At 41.8% G+C, this 22,139-nt stretch overlaps 1 protein-coding gene across 4 annotated transcripts in view; it reads right to left on the bottom strand.

Moving 5' to 3' along the window:
* The window catches only part of Ide (insulin degrading enzyme), a 97,064-nt gene that overhangs the window by 35,296 nt on the left and 39,629 nt on the right, over positions 1–22,139 (bottom strand). For all 4 annotated transcript variants that reach the window (XM_057778072.1, XM_057778074.1, XM_057778075.1 and 1 more), the window contains exons 5-11: positions 15,245–15,367; positions 12,171–12,283; positions 11,595–11,757; positions 9,606–9,698; positions 9,143–9,234; positions 7,676–7,756; positions 4,209–4,312 (exon numbers count right to left, since the gene is read on the bottom strand). In XM_057778072.1, coding sequence (XP_057634055.1) covers positions 4,209–4,312; positions 7,676–7,756; positions 9,143–9,234; positions 9,606–9,698; positions 11,595–11,757; positions 12,171–12,283; positions 15,245–15,367 — 769 coding nt within the window. The remainder of the gene's footprint in view (positions 1–4,208; positions 4,313–7,675; positions 7,757–9,142; positions 9,235–9,605; positions 9,699–11,594; positions 11,758–12,170; positions 12,284–15,244; positions 15,368–22,139) is intronic.

The following is a 22,139-nucleotide window of genomic DNA, read 5'->3' as shown; positions in this document are numbered from 1 at the left end:
GAAACCCCCAAACAACCTAGGCTATTGCCAAGACAATAGGTTGCTCTCCACAAACTGACAGCAAGACACCCACAGAACTCAATGAACACTGAGAAAAAGAGAGCTGGTGCCTACGTAGAGCTCCACCCCCAGGTTCTAGTATCTATGATATGAATAGGTACTCTGCAAGCCACCTAAACAGAAATGTAAACCCAACCATAAAACCATTGATCGACACTCTGTCCCACCTACAAAATATGCTAGGGAAATGGTGGCATAAACATTGTGGTAGTAACCGACACATCTGATTGTCTTAAGGCCCACTCCGTCAGATGGAACTCATACCTGACACTGCTCGGGTGATCAAGAACCAGACGCTAGACAGCCCAGAGACCTAGGGCAAAACCAAATACTACTGGGATGATGATGATATAAGATGACTCCTAATGATATTCTGCTGTACTCACAGATCCATGCCTTACTCAGCCATCATCAGAGAAGCTTCCTCCTGCAGCATATGGGAACAAATACAGAGAACCACAGCCAGACTCCTCCTGGACCTGTAAATGAGTGGGTCTCTGATTCTAGTGCCTTCTCTTGGGGCTCTTTTATTTATTTTCTTTTGGCTTGGGTTTTTTTTTTTCCTTTCCTTTTCTTTTCTTTTTTTTTTCGAGACAGGGTTTCTCTGTAGCTTTGGAGCCTGTGTCCTGGAACTAGCTCTTGTAGACCAGGCTGGCCTCGAACTCAGAGATCGGCCTGCCTCTCCCTCCTGTGCGCACCACCACTGCCCGGCATCTATTGGCTTGTTTTATCCAACTTCATTTATTTTATCATATTTTATTTTGTTGTGTTTCGTTGTTATCTCCTAGAAGTCTGTTCTTTTCTAATGACAAACAGAGTAGATCTGGATGGGAGAGGAGGAGGGGAGGAACTAGGAGGAGTAGAGGGAGGGGAAACTGTATTCAGATTATGTTGTGTGACAAAAGAATCTATGTTGAATAAAAGAGGGGGAGAAAAGAAAAGGCTAGAATGCAGGCTAGTTATGACGTCGGGAATGCAACACTGGATGGGAGCCATCTGGAAACAAAGGTTTCCTGATTACAGATATGAAAAGGCAGTGTGGTTTCCAGGGGATGACTTCTCATGAGACTTTTGCAAATAATGTCTGAGAGAAAATGAAAAAGAGTATAGTGGTATATTATTTGTGTTTTAATAAATCAAGCTTGACTGAAGATCAGAGGGCAAAGCAGCCACACAGGTGGGGAATAGTGGCACACAAATTTAATCCCAGCACTCAGGGATACAGAGGCAGACGGATCTCTGTGAGTTCAAGTCTACCCTAGGCTACACAAAATCAATCCAGAAACAGATCCAGGTGGTGGTAGTTCACATCTTTAATCCCAGTGTTAGGGAGAAAGAAGCAAAATGGCCAGGCGGAGAGAGGACTGTCAAGGGGAAGAGATTGGAAGTCACTGGAGTGTGGAGTCTGAGACCTGGAGACAGGGTATCGCCCCTTCGATCTGAAGATCTGGTGGAGGTAAAGGTCTCTCTAGTGGCTTGGCTGTTCTGCTTTTCTGATCTTTAGCTTGAACCCCAGTATCTGTCTCTGGGTTTTTATTGTTCATGCTACAGAAGAGGTCTCACAGGTAATCAAGATGGATTCAGTTACTTTGAGGGCACGAGGCTGGCAAAGAGAAACCTAGATGCAGCAGACACTGTGACTCATGTTGAGATCTTGCCAAAATCTCAGGGAAGATCTAAATTAGTCAGTCATTTAGCCTTTCCTGGCTTCGTTTTCATCATTTTTCCCGCCAAAGATTCAAATTAGATTAACTTTATTCTTTCACTAGTAGAATCTTACAATTTCACAACAAATTAGATTTCTGTTTGTTGCTGATGCTGGAATTACACCCAGGACTTTGCACATGTGAAGTACATTCACGATCAATTATGCTATACCCTCAACCCCTCAAATTAGAGTTTTAAAACATATACACAAAAGATAAAAGTGAGAAACAAGCCAAAATTCTATTGACAAAACAAAATCAAACAACAACAGCAAAAGGCAAGTGCTGAGGAAACCCAGACTTATGAAAAATGCTGAATCCGGTGTGTGTGCGAGCATGCACAGGTGTGAGTGTGTCCATGTGCACATGTCTGTGTGTGTGTTATGCATCTTATTAACCAGAGTTCTCACTCCAGCCACTATATGCGTTTCTGAAACTAAGAAGGAATTACTTAAACTAAGAAAGGAAGAGTAAAAATGAGGCTAAAAGCTTGAGGAACATTTAGTCAGCTTTTCTTGAACCCCCTACCACACCAGCTTGAATTCTGAAGATAAGCACAGTTCCTACCTAAAGGAAACTTCTAAGAGAACACATGGCCTAAAGCAAATTGTGCTAATCTCATGTTAAAGGAGGCAATGCCTGTCTTACTGAATTATCTTTGGAAACACCATGGATTTTTACATTGTGCTGGTGAACCAAATTCAAAACAAACAAACAAACAAAAAACAAACAAACAAAAAAACACTGATGCTCAGGACAGGCGATCCAAGTGGGTCAGATGAAGTCATAGTCCACGCACAAGTGCGCATGTTCCATGACACGCAAGGAAGTAACAAACTCTAATTAACAGAGCCATTGGCTCATCTTCTTTTGGAAAGGTTGAAGGATATGAAAAGAGACAGAACACTAGAGATGGGCAAATACCTGTGTTTTTAAAAAAGGAAATAGACCCTGAACACCATAAGCCAGTGACTTAAGCAGACTACTGACAGAATTCTACAGCCAATGGTTAAGACTCTGAAAGTGACCAGAAGACAGGACCCAAGTAGATTCATCATGGATAACAACTCCCAAATTAATAGAATCATTTATGATTTGAGCTAGGCACACAGCAAAGATACTCCTGCTGCATCGAGATGGAATATGATAAACACATCAAAGACATAAAGGAGAGTAGAAACAGGTAATGCCCATGGACCAGCAAACAGTAACAACACTAAAAAGAAATGTCTCTGCCTCAATACTTAATGCGTTCCATTATCAGAGGAGCTTAGAGCTAGGACAGTAAATACCTAAGTGATAAACGTAAGCTCCAGACTGGTGCGCTGCAACCAACAGCCTCTCACTGGATTTAAAAAGTAAATGTACCTTTGAGTAATACAGTTTCTCGCCTGGCAGCTGGCTAGATTATCCCAGCTGTTCTGCACTTCCCGAGTGACCTGCCACAGTTGTGATGAGAGCAATCACAGAGTCTAAGCCTCCACAGGAAAAACACTTTCCTTCAAAGCGACGGTAACAGGAAAAGGAGTCTTAAAGTCTAATTGCACGAGATATCAAATTTAGAAACATGCAATGTAATCAAAAGTAAAACACCGACTCCAGCACGTTCACATCTAAAAACGTTGGTACTGACAAGCAAATGCTATTTAAATCACGGGTTTTCAAGGGTATGTGTGTGGGTACACATGCTACCTTGTACATGCATGATCAGAGAACAACTTTGGGGAGGCCGTTTTTTCTTCCACCTTGGGATCAAACCCAGGTCACCAGGCTGGCATGGCAAGTCTGTTTGCTTGCTGATACACATGGGGGTCCTGTATATTCTTTTTGTTTGCTTGTTTTGTTTGTTTGTTTGGTGTCAGGCTGGCCTCAAACTTGCCACCGCACCCAGATGTTTTGGAGAGGTCTTGTTTACTTTTGGTTAAACTCCTAAGTATTTTACTGGTTTAATTGTTTGGTTGGTTTTTTGGTTTTCCAGAGTTTCTCTGTGCTGCCCTGGTTGTCTCGGAACTTGCTCTGTGGATCTGCCTGCATGTGGGATTAAAGTCCTGCACCACCACTGCCCAGCTGGCTTTGTTTTGTACCACAAACTGGCCTCAAACTCACTAAGTAACTGGACTGTCCTCAAATGCTTGCATTCCAAGTACTGGACTCATGGGTGAGCACTGTCATAACAGGCTTGTAAAGACTGAAGACGTTCAAAGGCTTGGGGGCGCACACCGCTAGTCACAGCACTCTGAAAACAGGCAGGCATGTCTCTGAGTTTGAGGCCAAACTGGTCTACAACATAGTGAGCTCCAGGCCACCCAGGGCTACATAATGTGAGCCTGTCTCAAAAATAAATAAATAGAAATAAAAGCGTTTTAATCACAATTGTGAGTTCTGAGATTCTAATTATGAGAAAAGTTTAGTGTGTAATAGCAAAATCTGCAGGAGACTCACCGGACATTCTCTGGTCTGAGCTTATCAAGAACCATGTCTATCAAGTCGGGTCTAAACTCTTCCAGCAGATATTCAGCTGTGAGCACTCCATTCAGGGGATAATACTGTGGAAAGGGAAGGCAGAAATAGTCAGAAGTAAGGCTATCCCAGAGATTAGTAATGTAGGCAGATTTCTAAAAACTAAGCTTATTATTTTATACATCCCTTCCCTTCAGTTTGTTTTATTCCAATGACAATCACTCTGTGGCCCTAAGCATTACTCTGTTGCCTACCACATCCTATCTTCTACAGTGCCGGAGACTACACCAGGGTCTTGTGCAAACACAGCAGACCCTTCCTCGGACACCCCTGGCCCAACCTGCCACATCCTTAAGTCTCACGATGTGATGGTTCTGCCAAGTACACTGGCTATCTTCATATATACTTACATTACTGAGGTAACAAATCATTGCTTTTTGATGGGGTGGAAAAGTAAGATCAGGCTAGCCTAGAACCCAACATCTTACCTCAGCCCCCTACAAGCATGAGCCACCACACCTGGCTCTCTTTTTTTTGAGGAAAAATACAATATTTCTGTTTAAAAATTGATATTTGCTAATATAGAAAAAGTGAAAATGAAATAGACACCTACAGGATTTTTAATATATAGTATACACATTTTTATAAACAATTTTCTCTCAAATTTCTATGAATGAAATCAAATAAACATTTACAAAATTATAGAAACAAATGGATTATATTTTGGCTTGTATATAAAACTATTATAGATGGTTTTGTCATTGTTTTAGTAAAAGTAATTTCTGGCTGGTTGGTAGTGGCTTACATCTTTAATTCCAGTACTCAAGGAGGGGCAGGTGGATCTCTGTGAGTTTGAGGCCAGCCAAGTCTACAGAGCAAGTTCCAGGACAGGCTACAAAGCTACACAGAGAAATCTTATCTCGAAAACAAAACAGTACTTTCTAAAACACTGAGATGGTGTGGACCGCATGGTGGCCGCTGCTGCTTGACACAGCTCCAGCGTTTCCACACTGTAGACCAGGCTTCCCGGCACCTTGTTACTTTGGTTTTAATGATTCTCAATATCAACGCTTTTCCCTCTGGGAAATTTTATATGGCCTTTGGTAAAGGATGAAAATGTGTACAATGGTGGCTTCTCTAAACAAAGCAATTCTTTGGGAAAAGAATCCCCACCACTGAGGAACCAGGAATTCCATTGTGCCCTCCTAATCACACCAAGAACAGGAAAGTTAGAGATTTACTAGACACCCCTGATCCCAAGGATGAAATGCCTACAGTTCAGATGCCGAGCCTGAGGCCATTTAAGGACAAGAGCTCAGTTAATAAATACAGAGAAACCAGGATGGTACAGTATAATGAGAAAAGAGAAAGGCATCAGGACCTTCCCTTTCGGGAGTATTATGAGGGGAGCAGGCCCATTTAGTAAGACCAAGAAATTGTAGTATGGTGTCTGCTCCCCAGAAGAAGTCCTTTTCCCAAAATCAGTGTTTTGGATAAGGTCTCCATTCCCGGGGCCTTGAGGAAAGTTCCTGCTTGATAAAGCAATCATTCTTTCTATCTCTAGCAAAAGGCACCCGTGGCCCTTCCACTAACTTGTGACAGGTGCCTTATTGTCAAGGTCAATACTGGATTCCTAAGCCCCTGCTCTCAAGCTACACTCCAGCTCCGTATCCCTTGTCTCCGGTTTAACCCTCTGTGCAACTATATAGTATAAAAGATGTAGTCTTTTTTCAATTAAACTCGCTGACAGCCAACCTGATTCACCCTCAGATCGTGTCTGCCTACCCCTCTCTGGGTCCGGCACTGAGACAGACTGGTTCATCAAGAAGATTTTATTGAGCACCTTTTCTGTGCTAGCTACTACACACTTCAGGTACTCAGGGCATGAGGGAAGAAAGACACAAGAAGTCCCTGCTCTCCAGGGAACGTGTATTCTAATTGGCACAATAAACAAATGATATAATAACGATAGGAAGGAAATCGGGGGCACTGTTTGAGAGGCCAAGGAAGGGCTTCCTAAAAGTCATCTATGATAAGGAGATGCAAACACCAGATGGAAGGGCTCCACATACAGACAGCAGCAAGAGCAAAGGTCCTTAAAAAAAAGAGAGAGAGAGAGAGAGAGAGAGAGAGAGAGAGAGAGAGAGAGAGAGAGAGAGAGAGATGGAGCAGCCAGGCCTGAATGTGCAGGTCTGTGAAGACAGGAGGACAGTTGGGATTCAGGCATTATGCTGGCCCCTGTCACCTGGCGAGATAAACCCAGGCAGTACCCTGGCCAACCTAGGATCCTATGGGCTGCTCCATTCTATATGGTCTGTGAGCAGATGCAAAGGTCCCTTTAGAGACAAGTTTCGCCCACTTTTGCTCTCTGAAGAGGAAGGCTGGTCCTTGCCTCTTCTTCCTCTTTCTCTCTCTACTTAGAGTTCTCTTTATCTCTTCTCTCCCCTTTACCCTTTCTCTGAATAAACTTCTCACTTAAGCTTTGCCTGCATGGCGCATTTGTCTCCTGCCTATCACGAGGCCTCTGGCTCTCACTGTCCACCTGGCAATAAGGCCTGCAGTTCAAGGCCATAGCTAAAGCTCAGGACCAGGTAGAGCAACTCAGTGACTGTGTTTCAAAACGGCAAAAACACCAGTGCAAAGAAAGAAGTCAGGGAGTGCAGCTCCGTGGTACAGAGCCCACCTCGCCTATGAAAGGCCATGGATTCAATCTCTATTGCCATAAAATTATTAACTTCTTGATAATGTGTGATTAATGTGTGAAAATTAGACAGAAAGCTTGTAGAGCTGGAGCAGAACAGGAGTGGAAGGGGAGGTTGGAGAATGACTGGAACGTGACCAAAGAGCGTGGCACCTCTCAGACTACCCTGTAGGCCAAGAATGGTCTGGATTTTACAACTCTAAGGGAAAACTGTTGGTGAATTTTAAACATTGAAATAAAACAATCGGAATTTAGTTTTCAAAACCCACTGTGGGGAGGGAGGCATACAGCCTTGAGTTTGAACCCAACACCACATAACAAATAATGTTTAAGATGCATGCCTTAAAAAAAAGTCATTGAAGCTAGAAAAGTCAACTATCGTGAAGAACAAAGTGAAAAATGGAGCTAAGAGGCCATGCTAGCAGCACAGTAAGAAATGACAATAGCTCAGACTAAGCAGGAACAAGGGAAATGAGGAAAGTTGACGATAAAAAATGTTCGCAGAGGGAGCACTTGACAGAGGCTGTGGGACTGGGAAAACAAAACAAAACAAAAAAACGAGAAACGCCCATGTGATGAAAATACCACGAAGGGTGATTTTTAGGACGAGGAGCAGTGATAGTCTGAACGTGCCATCAAAGGCTGCCCAGAGCTAAAGTGTCCCCGTTGTGCCACCTGTGTAGTGCTGTCGTGACACACAGGAGTCTGAAGACCCTACACACCGCTGTGAGCAGGAAAATCAACTTACATGCAATTTTCCTGCAATCTTGGATGTATAGCCTCGAGGTCTCTCTTTATCTTTAAACCTAAAAGCAACAGCATTCAAGTCCTAAAACAGAAAGTTAACCAATTAGACATAAGACAATTATTAGTCAGAAATCCATTTTTAATGCTTTATTTGAACTATAATTTTATCATCATTACACTTACAAACAACTGGCAGTTCTTGATTTAGGAATGTATTAAGACATAAAAAAAAAAAAACTTAAAATTTATCAACACAGGCTTAAAAGAAAAATAAGGCCAGGCGGTGGTGGCGCACGCCTTTAATCCTAGCACTTGGGAGGCAGAGGCAGGAGGATCTCTGTGATTTCGAGACCAGCCTGGTCTACAAGAGCTAGTTCCAGGACAGGCTCCAAAACCACAGAGAAACCCTGCCTCGAAAAAACCAAAAAGAAAAATAAGTACATAATTCTAAATGAAGTAACCTGAGAGGAGCCAGACCTAGGCACGACTGCATAGGTTAGGAGGCAAAAGCAGGGGGATTAGATTCAAGGCTGGCCTAAACAGCACAGCATTAAAAAAACAAACAAAACAAAAAGGTTCTACTGCCTAAATCGCTAAAATGATTGGTCAAGGTATCAAAGAACTGTGTACAACCTGTGAAATCCAAAAATCTCACAGATGATGATTTGGAGACTTGTTAAAAGAAAAATCTATACATTAGAAATTATTGTCATAGTCAGGCGGTGGTGGCGCATGCCTTTAATCCCAGCACTCGGGAGGCAGAGGCAGGCAGATCTCTGTGAGTTCAAGACCAGCCTGGTGTACAAGAGCTAGTTCCAGGATAGGCACCAAAGCTACAGAGAAACCTTGTCTCAAAAGAAACCATAAATAAATAAATAAATAAATAAATAAATAAATAAATAAATAAAATTGAAAGACAAATACTTTATATATTAAAAACTCTATATATTAAAAACAAAAAAAGCCAGATATGGTGATGCACACCTTTAATCCCAGCACTCGGGAGGAAGAGGCATGGGTAGAGAGTTCTGTGGGTTCGAAGCCAGCCTGGTTAACATAGTGAGAGACTGTCTCAAAAAGGGGATGGGAGGGAAATGGAAGCTTTTCTACACAGATAATAAAATCACTTTGAAGAACATAATATTATCCATGAAACAACTTATTGTTTCTCATAGCGTTCACTGTAGAGCTTCATCACCAGATCTAAGAACAACAGACTCTGTGCAGCTTCGGGCAGAAAGCAGCACAAACCCTGGGAAGGGCCGGCTCTCCTCCAGGGACTAAATAGTGCCCCAACTAACAAACCAGTCTGTCACTCCTAAGCCTTAACTAATACAACTATGCATTGCAACATTTAGACTTTAGGGAAAAACGAAAGTTTAACTGGGCCTTAAAGTTAAATTAGTTCACATATATTTGTTTTTGAAAAATAGATTCCTTTAGAAAAATTTTGGTGAAACAAAAGTACCTTGCACTCTTGGAAAACCCATTCTTGAGGTCCTTCTGCACGTAGCTTCTGAATGTATTGAAACATGTGCAAAATTATATCTTCAACATGTACTGGAAAAAAGGGGCACACTTAAAAACCATTCAGTCCTCGAATCCTTCAAGCATGGATCACTCCTAAGGGAAATCAGGCAAGTGGAGGTGGTCCCTTTCAGAAAATGGAGTCCTCACCTCCCTGAGTCTGGTTCAGATACCCCCGACATAGCCCTCTGGACTCACAGATATGTGACAGAGTAGACAAGTACACACTTTACCAATAAAACACAAAATCAATTGTTAAGGGGTAAGGATTATCACAAACAGAGGCCAAGTTACACATGAAAAATACAATGGAGAAAGTGTATGAACTAAAGTGTTTATGACTTTTCAACATAAAACAAACCTATGGCATGAGGAATTACAAAATAAATCCAACCAATACTTACACAACCCTTCTTCAGTTAAGTCTACATTGATGATGAAAAACATAAAACCCCGGGCGCCTTCCTTTTGTCCACCAACCAGGGTATTTACCCAGCCTGCAACATTCCAAGAAAAAGACAACAAAGCTAAATGTGTGGCTTTTCTTCTTAAAAAACTGTATTTATTATTATTATTACTATTATCTATTTTTGGTTTTTCAAGACACGGTTTTTCGGTAGCTATGGAGTCAGTCCGGAACTAGCTCTTGTACACCATGCTGGTCTCAAACTCACAGAGATCCACCTGCCTCTGCCTCCCGAGTGCTGGAATTAAAGGCGTGCGCCACCATCAACCAGCCAAAAAAAAAAAAAAAAAAAAACTATTTGTTATCATGTGTGCATGGAGTATGTGTGTATGGTACACACGTGCCAGAACATAAGGTGGAGCCCAGAAGACGACCTTGTAGAGGCAGGTCTCTGCTTCAGCTCTACGTGGGACAAAGGAATCAAACTCAGGTCATCTGCCATGATGCCTTGATCATGATGGCACATGATGCCAAGCCCGGCTTCTTTATAACAAGGGATTTCTAAAATGCTCATACTAGAGCTAGGGATATAGCTCAGTGGTAGAGTGGTTCCTTTACATATATGATACCTTGGTTTCAATCCTGAACACTACATATGCACACACAGAATCCCTATTTTTCTATTTAACATTTTAAAAATATTAATTATGTGTGTGCATATGCATACGTGTGTGAGTGAGCTGAAGTTATGGGTGTCTATGAGCCGTCTGAGGAGTGCCAGAATCAGAGCTCTGGATCTCTGATAAAGACGTAAGTGCTCAACCTTCCTAAGGCTGCCTGCAACCCTTTAATACAGTCCTGCATGTTGTGATGACTCCTAACCATAAAACTATCTTCATTGCTGCTTGATAACTGTAATCTTGCCACTGCTATGAATTGTAATATAGATCTGTGGTTTTTTTGATGGTCTTAGGCGACCCCTAAGAAAGGGTCATTCAGCTCTCAGAGGGTCAAGACCCACAGGTTGAGATCCACCACTCTAAGTCATCTGTCCAGCCCCAACATTAAAAGAATTTTAATTCTGTTTATGTGTAGGAACACACATGTGCCACAGTATACAGGCAGAGATCAGAGGACAACTTGTGTAAGCTGATTCTCTCATTTCACCATGTGGGTTCCAGGATGTGACTTTAGGTCATCAGGTTTGATAGACAGCAAGCATCTTTACTGGCTGAACAATTTCACTGGGCTGTGGAAAGGATAGACAGGGGTGTTGTTGCTTTTTCCATCATTAGTTTTTTCTTTTTCTACTTTCATGTGTGCTAATGCATGCTTACATGTGTACGGGCACACATATGTGGGTGCATGTATATGTAGGGGACCAAGGTCAAAGTGCTAGCACCCTAAGTCACTCTTCTGCCTTATTCATTGAGGGAGTATACTATAATCAAACCTAGTAGCCTCCCTAGCCAGTTTGTTCTGGGACCCCTGACTATCTTCTGAAACTGGAATTTTAAGCTGACATGTGGGCTCTGGGGAATCTGAACCCCAGTCCTTATGCTTGTATGGCAAAAGCTTTAACCACTGAGCCATCTCCCCTGCCCCCAATTTTTTAATTGCATATTTTTTTTCTCTCTTTGAGCACACACTTGTGTGTGGGGTACCATTTATACCTCAATGTGCTGTGGAAATCAGTTTCCTCCTTCTACCCTAAGTAAGTTTGGAGTCTGAACTTACATTGTCAAGCTTGGCAGCAAGCCATCTCACCAACATGCATGATGGTAACTTTAGAAATAGCTCGCCTTCACTGATCTCGACAGTATACAGGTTTGTGGAAGGAGCCCAGACAAAAGGTAGAAACACTAACAATGACTGCTTCACTCAAGATCGCAAAGTGTCATCTAAAGTCCTCCCTTCCTAGGTGACAGTGAGGGACCGAGTGAAAGATGGGGGTACTACATTCGGGGTGCTGCCCAAAAACACTTACCCTTTGACTTTAGTTCTGACAACAGGCTTCCAGGACCTTCATGCCCAATTAGATGACCAAGATAATGACCAGGATTAGATTTGTAGTACTGCTGAAGGTCTGGGATGGGAAATGTTACATAAAGATTCCTAATATCCTTAATAGGCACTATTTTATAAAGTTGCTGGGGAGAAAAAAAAAAGACAAAAGACAAATCACAAAATGTTTGCTACATATGACATTTACAGCATGAAATACTAATAATGAAAAGTACTGGTTTTGGTTAATTACCTGCCAGACTGCGAAGAAGTGACCACAAAGAAATAAAATGAATCGGGTTCTCTTTCAGTGCGATTTTATTATATGGGCTAAGCGTGGTGCCCTAGATCCTGAGGCAGCTCTGGATACGTGCCTTCTGGCACTGACAGTTTAATAGCCTGCCAAGGTCACAGCTACCCAAACTGCTCTTGGCATGCAAAGATCAAAACATGCTGGTGCACTGCTTATTAATACACAGTCCTAACACACATAAAATTGATTTGATTGCCATGACAATTACATTCACAAATGAAAAAGAACGGAATTATGTGCACGTACTCTAAGATGTTCTTCTTGGAAAGGGTGCTCGGGAAATTCAGGCAAAGGGACATTTTTGTTCTCCACTTCAGAAAATAACTTCACCACCAGGTCAGTCAGGTCATCTAAAGATTCTACAAGAAGCAGAGAAAAAGCAGAATTTACCAATCAGAACTTGAAGCACAGATAGAATTTCAGGCCTTAGGACTTCTGGAATGTTTCATAGTTTTAAAAGAAAAACTTGGAAAAATAAAACAAAAAGCCCCTGTGTGTGTGATGAAGATGAGCAGTCAGAGCCCACTACCTACACCACGTCGGAAGTCTCTGCGCAACACCAAGAGCCGTGTCTGACCCACAGCCACTTTTGTGTAGGTGTAAGTATCCAGACATTCCTCACAATACCTTATTTTGCACACACACACACACACACACACACACACATAACCTTGTAACAAATGTAAAACAAATATCAAAGACAGCAGAATACTAGCTGTGTTCCTGGCAGGCTTGAAATTTACTTTGTAGACCAGGCTCACCTGGAATTCAGAGATCCACCTGCCTCTGCCTCCTAAGTGCTGAGATTAATGGTGTATACCTCCACAACCAACTACTTAGATGTATTTAGGAAAATGTGCGTAGTCAGACAAAAGGCAGACCAGGGATTAGTTGTTATACGACAAGTGAACTGGATAGACGGAATATATTTGATGCAAGAGCTGTCAGATGGCCTCTCGTCCCAACTAGAGGCCCACTTTGGAGTTTTTTGAGTTCTAAACCACCAGTCTGGTTATTTACTTCTTTAAGAATTGAAGGAAAAAAAGGGTTAGGGAACATCTTTATGCATGGTGGGCTGTCAAGTTCAAGTATTAATGACAGTGGAGTCCTTCAAACAAGGTTCTACCAAATATGCTACAATTCTCTGTGTTTCTACCCTTAAAGCACAAACCACAATGGAGCTTAAAACACAAACACACACATTTATTTATATTATGAGTGTTTTGACTGCATGTATGTATGTACCACATGCATGCCTGGGGCCTATGGAAATCACTGGAGTGTGTCAAAAGCCCCTGGAATTGAACCTATAGATGGCTGTGAGCCATCTGTGTGGGTCCTGGGAACCGAACTCAGGTTCCCTGCCAAAGAATAAAGCACGGAGCCATCTCTCCAGCGTGCACAATGGTAACTTTCTAAAGGTAAGGCGTTTGAATGGTCTGGCTTTTCCACCAAGCTGAGAGCGCCACAGCCCAGGAAACTTTGATATCTGTGCTTGGTAACTTCGGTGTCTATATTTGATCATTACTTATTTGACAAATGTTTGGACAGTTGGTGCTGCTACAGCTAGAACAGCTACAGCAAAGACAGAAAACAATGTTTTTGTTCTTTTGTGACAGAGACCCTTACACATGGCTAGTTTTCCTCTCATCCCCATCTATTAATGCAGTAATAGATGGTATCTCTGCTTCACGGCTCTGTAATGTGAGGGCGCCTCCCTGAGAACCCGCAACTCTACTGAGCTCATGCAGAAGCAGTTAGGTTGGAAGTGACTGTACTGACCAGGAAAATGGAACATCTGCTCTTTTTAGATCCTCACTCTATCACTTCCGTTAAATCAAAAACACAAGGGCAGAGCTGAGTTTAATTCAGTTAGTGCCATTAGGTTGTTGGGGGATATTCCATCACACTGGGAACCTCGTTTACATTTGCATTAGCATTAATTAAATAAAACTAACCTAGGGTCAGGAGGCTGCATTAGCAACTAGGTGACAGAAAGTAATCATAGCACTTCAGAGGGCATCCGACAGACACAGGAAGTAGTAGGGTGGGGTTTGGAGTAGCACAGCTTTTTCTGGTTTGGCTAAATGGAAGCATGGGTCTTTCAGAAACCCCAACAAGGAAGGAAAGTTAGCTAATTGTGACCTAGCCTCCCTGAGTTAGCGGGTTTTCACCCCAGCCTTTGAATCTTGAGTCATATTTATAAATAGAACAATAGAGAGTTAGTTAAAGTTACCTTTAGAGGAAGCTGCAGAGCCAGTGCCTGTGGGAATAGGATCAGCTCCAGGCCGCAGCCTGAGCGTATATTTTTATCTGAGATACAACATAGCTTTTAGATACCCATTTTTCAGGACTGGGTTCTACATATCCAGTAATACTGAATACTCTAGGCCTATATATCTTTAATAGGCAGCATTATAACGTTTTTTAAAAGTTATATTTATTTACATGTGTGCATACACACACAGGTGAGAAGACAGTCTCTCCAGCCCCCATCTCCATTTCACAAACGCAGTCAGATATTTAGAAAAGTTCGCTAACTTCCTTAGTTCTCAGCCACAGGGGTAAGTAGGCAGTACATTTGGTCTTCAAAGTCAGGCTATTGAACTCTGCAGAGTGTAAGTTCTAACCGCTATGCCACATTCATACATTTTTAGCATTCTTTTTATCCATTTTGTCTTGTATCTAAACCAACTATAACTCTTTTAATTTTGGGCCCGGTTCCCACCTATAATCTCAACGCCTGAGAAGCAGAAGTAGGAGGACTATCATCACAAATTCAAAGCTAGCCTAGTCTACACGGTGAGACCCTGCCTCAAACAATCCTAAAAATAAACTGCCCTTCAGAAAGACTAGGGCAGCTGAAGGTCCCATTTACCACTAGCAATACATAACAGCAGCCACAACCGAATCCAGCACTACTCAAAGCAAGGCAAAAACAACAGTTTAACAGGGAAACAACATATTATCACTAATTTCCACCTTAAAAACAAACCTTCGTTACTTACAAACACTTCCATCTATCTATTGTCTTCTGCGGTTTCATTAACGTGCAGACTTTGTAACTACTGTAAGATCAAATCTTCCTCCATGCAGCCTTCTTTACTGCAGTCAGAAGCCTACCAGTAACTCGCATGTGCTTCTGGTCTCTTCTTGGAAGACTGCAGGCTAAGTAAATTTCTCATCTGCAGATCATTTTCAAGACTATGAGCAGATAAATACCGATACTTCAAGCCCTGCTAATACTTTGTAAAAAGTCAAAATGAACAACGACTAAAAACCACTCCACTAATTGTCTGAACGGTCTGAAGAGTTCTTACCTCGACCTAAAACACAAATAGCCATCAGATTGGACGAATAATACGTAGAATGGAACTTCAAGAGTTCTTGTCTTACATCGATGCCTTCTTGGTTGGGGCGAGTCTCTAGAGTATATTTGTTTCCTAAAAATGGATAAAAAGCATTTCTTAGAAAAGGCGAAATTTGAGAACATTATAGTTTCATTATTACTGAGACTTAAGAAACTATAAGATGAACGTAAGAAACCAAGACATACTTTGTTTGAACATAAAGTGAATACACAGGGCAGGGCAATACGATAAAAATAGATTATTTATTTTATTTGTTTGTTTGTTTGTTTGTTTGAGGCAGGGTCTCATTCGATACGCAGACCACGTTGGGTTTGGACTCAGAGGTCTGCCAGCCTTTGCCTTGGAGTTCTGGGGTCAAAAGCCACAACTGGCTAACTAATAATATCTTCACCCAGGGTTTTTCATAAGAACTACAAACGTGCCGGGCGGTGGTGGCGCACGCCTGTAATCCCAGCACTTGGGAGGCAGAGGCAGGCAGATCTCTGTGAGTTCGAGACCAGCCTGGTCTACAAGAGCTAGTTCCAGGACAGGCTCCAAAGTCACAGAGAAACCCTGTCTCGAAAAACCAAAAAAAAAAAAAAAAAAAAAAAAAAAAACTACAAACGTTACGTGAAAGTTATGCTTTTTAGGCTAGGCATGGGGCACATGTCTATAATCCTAACAGTTAGAAGGCTGAGGCAGAAGGACGGCAGCCCCAGGCCAGACTGTTACACAGTGAGTTTGAGGTCAGCCTGGGTTAAACAGTAAGACTGTCTCAAATACAGCAGACGAATAAAAAGCTTGCTAAAATCTTCAGGGGATAGGCATTATGGCCATTTTTAGATAAAATGAGTTCCAGCGGCTTCCACTCACACTTGCTTTGGTTTTCAATTTCCCGTGCTTCCTATAATTAATTGAACGGGCTCACTGGGGAATCTTTTCGGAGTTTACCAAGTTACTTGTGGGAAGAAAAGAACAAATTTACTATTTTGAGAAGAAGCATTAAATTTGTGATTTTGAATTCTCATGGGGTTCATCCAAATTGGGAAAAATGGGCTGCGGTGTCATTTCCATAGCTCTCCAGTGATGCCACGGCACGCCGGTGTAAGAGCTGTGAGAATTAGGGTAAAACTGTGGATCAGAATCAGCGACGGTCTGTAGTAAAGACCGTGTACTTCAGGGGCTGCCGTACAGTGACGTGTAAAGGAATCCTGGCTCGTGCATATATCCAAGATGCATGCATTCCAAATAGGAAAAAATTAACACTATAGCTAGAAAAGTAGAGAAGAAAGCTGAGGGACCACTGAATGACCAATGACCACTTCCCACCCCAAACCCACATGGAGGGACAATGTGAACACAGTTGAGATGACAACTAGCAGTCCCTCTCCACACACACTGTTCTAAATTAGTGCTAATTAGGCTGGGTCACTTGTACCAAATTAAAATGCTGCTACTTGGATCTTGAATCCTACTTGGCTCGTTCAACATTAAAGCAAGCCCTAGTACTGGACCAAGGACATCAGGATGCTGACTGTGACCCTTTCACCCTAGGTCTGCTGGGAGAAATCCTGCCTTGGCTGGCATTTGGGACACTCAGGAATTCTTGGGGTCGTGTGTCTTATCTGTAACTGGGTGACAGGAAGACCTGACCAGTGGTCAAGGGCAGGATCGGTCCCCGATTCCTTCACTCCCCACTGTGCAACAGACATCCTAGGAGCTTAAGAAACAGGACAGGAGGCTGAGGTGTAGCTCAGCAGCGGGAAATGCTTGTCTAGCATGTGCATGGCACACCCTCAACACCACAAGGGGAAAATGTGATGTGTATGTGTAGACGGTTTTGAAAATTATAAAATCCACTAAATGCACTGTATATTTTCATTTTAAGTTTTATTTAGTATAGAAAGTATACAAATTTAGTGTTAATATTTTGTATATTTTCACTGTAACAACTATTTGAAATTATATTTAAGACAAAAAATCTATAAACAAGTACTAGAAATCCAAATTTTAATTTTTCAAGAAAATAAAACTGACTTCCCCTATATAATTTGAGGCCAGCAATGTATTTCTGCTATGGTGAGAAAGACTCAGTATGGTGTCTTAGATATCTGTCTTAGAAACTATAGGTATCTCAGGGCTGGAGAGATGGATCAGCGGTTAAGAACACTGGCTGCTCTTCCAGCACCCACATGGCAGCTCACAGGTGCCTGTAACTCCAGTTCCAGGAAATCTGACACCCTCTTTGGACCTCTGTGGACATCAGGCACACATATGGTGCACAGATATGCATGCAAGTAAAATACCTATACACATAAAGATAAATAAAAATTAACTAAAAAAGAGAAACTACAGGTGCCTCAAATGACCTTTGTAATAATAAAGGTGCTCAAGCAAAGGCCATACTAACAGCACAACCGTGACAGCCCTCGGTGCTCTGAAGACCCAGGGTTTAAAACATTATGCTAGTGGTGATATTAACTGCAGTTAGTGGAACATTATAAACTTTTAAAAGCCCTTTCTTAACCAAAAAGCTACGGAGAAATCCTGTCTCGAAAATCCAAAAATAAAAAAATAAAATAAAAGCCCTTTCTTGGTGGCTTGATGTGGGAAGTCTTTTTGTTTATGTGTTGCTTTTATTGGTTGATGAATAAAGCTGTTTGGGCCAATGGCTTAGCAGAGTAAAACCAGGCAGGAAATCAGAACAGAGATAGAGAAGGTAGGCAGAGTCATAGAGATACCAAAGGAGAAGGACACGTCAGAACCCTACCAGTAGGCCACAGCCTTGTAGAGATAAACAGATTGATAGAAATGGGTTAATTTAAGATGTAAGAGCTAGCTAGAAATACACTAGAGTCATTGACCAGTGTTGTAATTAATATAGTTTCTGTGTGATTATTCGGGTCTGAGTAGTCGGGAAAGGAAAGAACAGTCTCAGTCTCCTTCTACAGGGGTTAGAGAGATGGTTCAGAGGACCTGGGTTCAGTTCCCACACACACAGGATGGCTTACAACCGTAACTCCAGCTTCAGAGGGAATCTGACACCCTTTCCTGATCTCCTTGGGCACCAGACAAACATGTGGTGTACATACACACATGCAGATAAACACTAATACACATTAAATAATAAATAAAGTTAAAAATTTTTAAATCTTTTCTTCTTGGTATTCTAAAACTCCTAGAAGAAACTACAGCTCTTTTATGCATAAGAATTTTCTTAGAAAATTTAAAGGAGCAATTCCACTATGTAGGCCCATATTTCTGTATGGCACAAGAACCATAAGCCCGGTCTGAAGTGGTCACGAACTCTGCAGACAAGTTGTCTCTGTTTAACAATAGCCAGGATATGCTGCTCTTAGTTTCTTTTGTTATAAATGTAAGGGGACTGGAGAGATGGCTCAGAGGTTAAGAGCATTGCCTGCTCTTTCAAAGGTCCTGAGTTCAATTCCCAGCAACCACATGGTGGCTCACAACCATCTGTAATGAGGTCTGGTGCCCTCTTCTGGCCAGCAGGCATACACACAGACAGAATATTGTATACAGAATAAATAAATAAATATTTAAAAAAAATAAAAAATAAATGTAGATCACCTGAGAAGAGATGTTGGTTGAAGCTGATGAAGAGTTAGGAGGTTTGGTGTTTCCTTCCTTTGTAATTTGGAAAATATCTTTTTTTTTTCTTATTAGCTAAAATGTTGGTAGATTTATTTATAGATTTATTTATGTATGTATGTATGTATATTTTTGGGAGGATATCTTATAGAGATGCTAATTCATGGCCTACGTGACTACTATCACACAGGTAGATGCAGACGTGACTAAAGCCCATTCACCTGGTTGCCTAGGAGACAGCCTAATGTATTTTCCCACTCAATTTATGTGAGGATATATAAACTGCTTAAAGAATAAACGAGAGATCGTGCCCTTAAATGACGGCCGTGTAAGTTGTGTCTGATTATTCCTCGCAACTCCGTTCCAGTCCAGTTAGGGCACCTGTGTTGGACCCACATGGGCTTCAACACACTATAATTATACATTATTGGTATAAGATATGTATCCTGAAAAAGGACTTCAGGAGAATCTCCTAAGTGTTATCATAAAATACCTCTACAACTGACTGATTCGGATCTTGTTTTTATTAAAATTTCAACTTTTCCACAGCTATATATCCCCAAAAGAAACAAGGAAAGGAAGAGTGGAACTCTACGGTAGATGACTTGTTGAGCAGTCCTGGGGCTAAGTTCCATACTCCGTATCATAAAAACAAAGGAATAATAAATAAGAATTTCCTTTTTTTTTTTTTTTAAATTGGGCAGCGGGGGCTGGAGAGATGGCTCAGTGGTTAAGAGCATTGCCTCATCTTCCAAAGGTCCTGAAGTTCAATTCCCAGCAACCACATGGTGGCTCACAACCATCTGTAATGAGGTCTGGTGCCCTCTTCTGCCCTGTAGGCATACACACAGACAGAATATTATATACATAGTAAATAAATAAATATTTTAAAAAAAAATAAATAAATTGGGCAGCGGTGTTGCATGTCTTTAATCCCAGCACTCGGGAGGCAGACACTGGCAGATCTCCAAATTTGTGAGGCCAGTCTGATTTACAGAGCAAATTCCAGAACAGTCAGGACTACAAAGAAACCATGTCTCGAAAAGAAAAAAGGAAGGAAGAAAGAAAGGAAGGAAAGAGAAGGGAAGGGAAGAAAGAAAAGATAATATTTTTAAAGAAATAAATGCCCTTTAGCAGCTTAGGTGTGATGGCCCCACTGCTTGCTCTCTCCCAGTATAGCTAACCTGTAATTTTACTTTGTTTCTGAAGAAGATGTTTAACTACTTTGAGAAAATAAAAGAAAGGAGAATAGGGGAACAGGAACACAAAGCCCATGGGAAAGCTTAGAGTATAGTAATGATTACGTCAATTAAAATATATCATATATTCACAAGGATTGTGATACTCAAAAAAAAATAGTTATTTCTGGAGGATGGCAAGGAACCAACACATTATTTTGAATAGTGGTAACTGAATAGAAAGAATGAAACACTTATCCTGCTTTCTGAGCAATAATTGTACCACTGGCCCAAACAGGAGAAAAGAGAATTTTTCTACTCACTGTATCTACAAGCTAATGAAGAGAGAAAGAATAATAGAATTAAGAAAATCGGCGCACGCCTTTAATCCCAGCACTTGGGAGGCAGAGGCAGGTGGATCTCTGTGAGTTCGAGACCAGCCTGGTCTACAAGAGCTAGTTCCAGGACAGGCTCCAAAACCACAGAGAAACCCTGTCTCGAAAAACCAAAAAAAAAAAAAAAAAAAAAAAAAAAAAAAAAAAAAAAAGAAAGAAAGAAAATCAGAATTAGGGAGGGAAGGCATTGAGGATCAATACTATTTCAGAGAGAGGCAAACGCCGTATGCCCAATGGAAGAACATCATTATCTATGACAAAACTGTCATGTCAAATAGTCAAGGACAAGAAGTCAACACTAGCCCAGAGCGAGCTCTGCTTGCTTCTGATTGGCCTAGTTGGCATGATCTGACACTGTTGTAGTGTGCTTTAGGCTGCAGGTCACTGCAGGCACATCACTGAATATTTCCATTGAACTTTGTAAAGAATTCAGATAAAGCACTGAGTGGCCACTAAAGGAAAGATCTAATCCTATGGATCATACCTATTCCATCCACGCCAGAGCAGTACGCTACCTTTGTTCGTTGTGATAGAATATTGTGTGGTCCAGGCTGGCCTTAGACTCCCTAAGTAGCTGACGATGACCTTGAACTCCTGATCCTCTGGCCTCCACCTCCCAAATGCAGCAATTACAGGGTACACCATTACACACCTCCATATGTTTTTATAAATGATTCTCAGAATACTGTTTCCTTGCTACAAGCCTGCACTGATAGGATGCTTTATTCTAAGCAGCTTTGCAAAGTGGCTTTGACCCAAATATCTGTGACAGCAGGGACAGGACAGATCTTCAGCTCACAGGAGCCCGAGGGAATGTGGGCATCTGCCAGCTAGGGCATAAATCTGGTACTGAAAGATCTGCTGGCCACAGATTATGAAAGACACAGTTCCTCACCTCTGTGGATACCAGTGGACTCAAAACTGGTATTTGCAGTCATGAAGGTGCTGCCCCTTTAGTTCTGGCAAAATGCAGAAGGGTGAATAAAAATGTCTCCTAGCTGCTGGGATATCCGGATGGAGAGAGGTACAAGGACTTATCAGGAACTTTTTCACTGGAGACCCCGCAGCCTGGTCAGGGTGAAAGCCTTTTCTCCTCCATCCCTATCTACAGCAAGTAAACAAGTCCTTTGCAGTTTGGGGACCATAAGGCAAGGACTGTCAGAGGACTGAGCTCCAAGGGAGTCTTGCTCTGTCTGCCATTGTTTTGCTGCCTCGAGGCCTGACCTACTATGAATAAAACACAGCCTGAACTGGTACATTAAAGGAACACCGGAGAAATGAGACAAATGCCTGGTCCTGGCTCCTCAGAATGTTCCTCAGTGTGGGGCGGTGAGGGCTGTAAATTTCCTTTTTGCATGTTAACTTGCTTTGACCCTTTCAGAAGAACGTTGTGTTCATTTCAAGTTCCTACTACAGTCAAGTATACTGCATTTTAGTATCACCTCTGACGTGAGGTCTAAAGAGAATCTACACTCAGCCTTAGCCAAGTCAACAGATAATGAGGCTGGGGTGGTAGCACACACCTTTAATCCCAGCATTCGGGAGCAGAGGCAGGAGGATCTCTTCTAATTTCAGGCCAGTCTGGTCTACGGAGCCAGTTCCAGGCCAGCCAAGGCAACAGAGTGAGATTACATTTCAAAAGTAAAGTAAAGGAGTAATGACAAGAAAGGCCTTGTCATA

The sequence above is a fragment of the Chionomys nivalis genome, chromosome 8, assembly GCF_950005125.1.
Source record: "Chionomys nivalis chromosome 8, mChiNiv1.1, whole genome shotgun sequence".
Classification (NCBI taxonomy): Eukaryota; Metazoa; Chordata; class Mammalia; order Rodentia; family Cricetidae; genus Chionomys; species Chionomys nivalis.
This window is presented reverse-complemented; position numbering and strand designations above follow the sequence as displayed.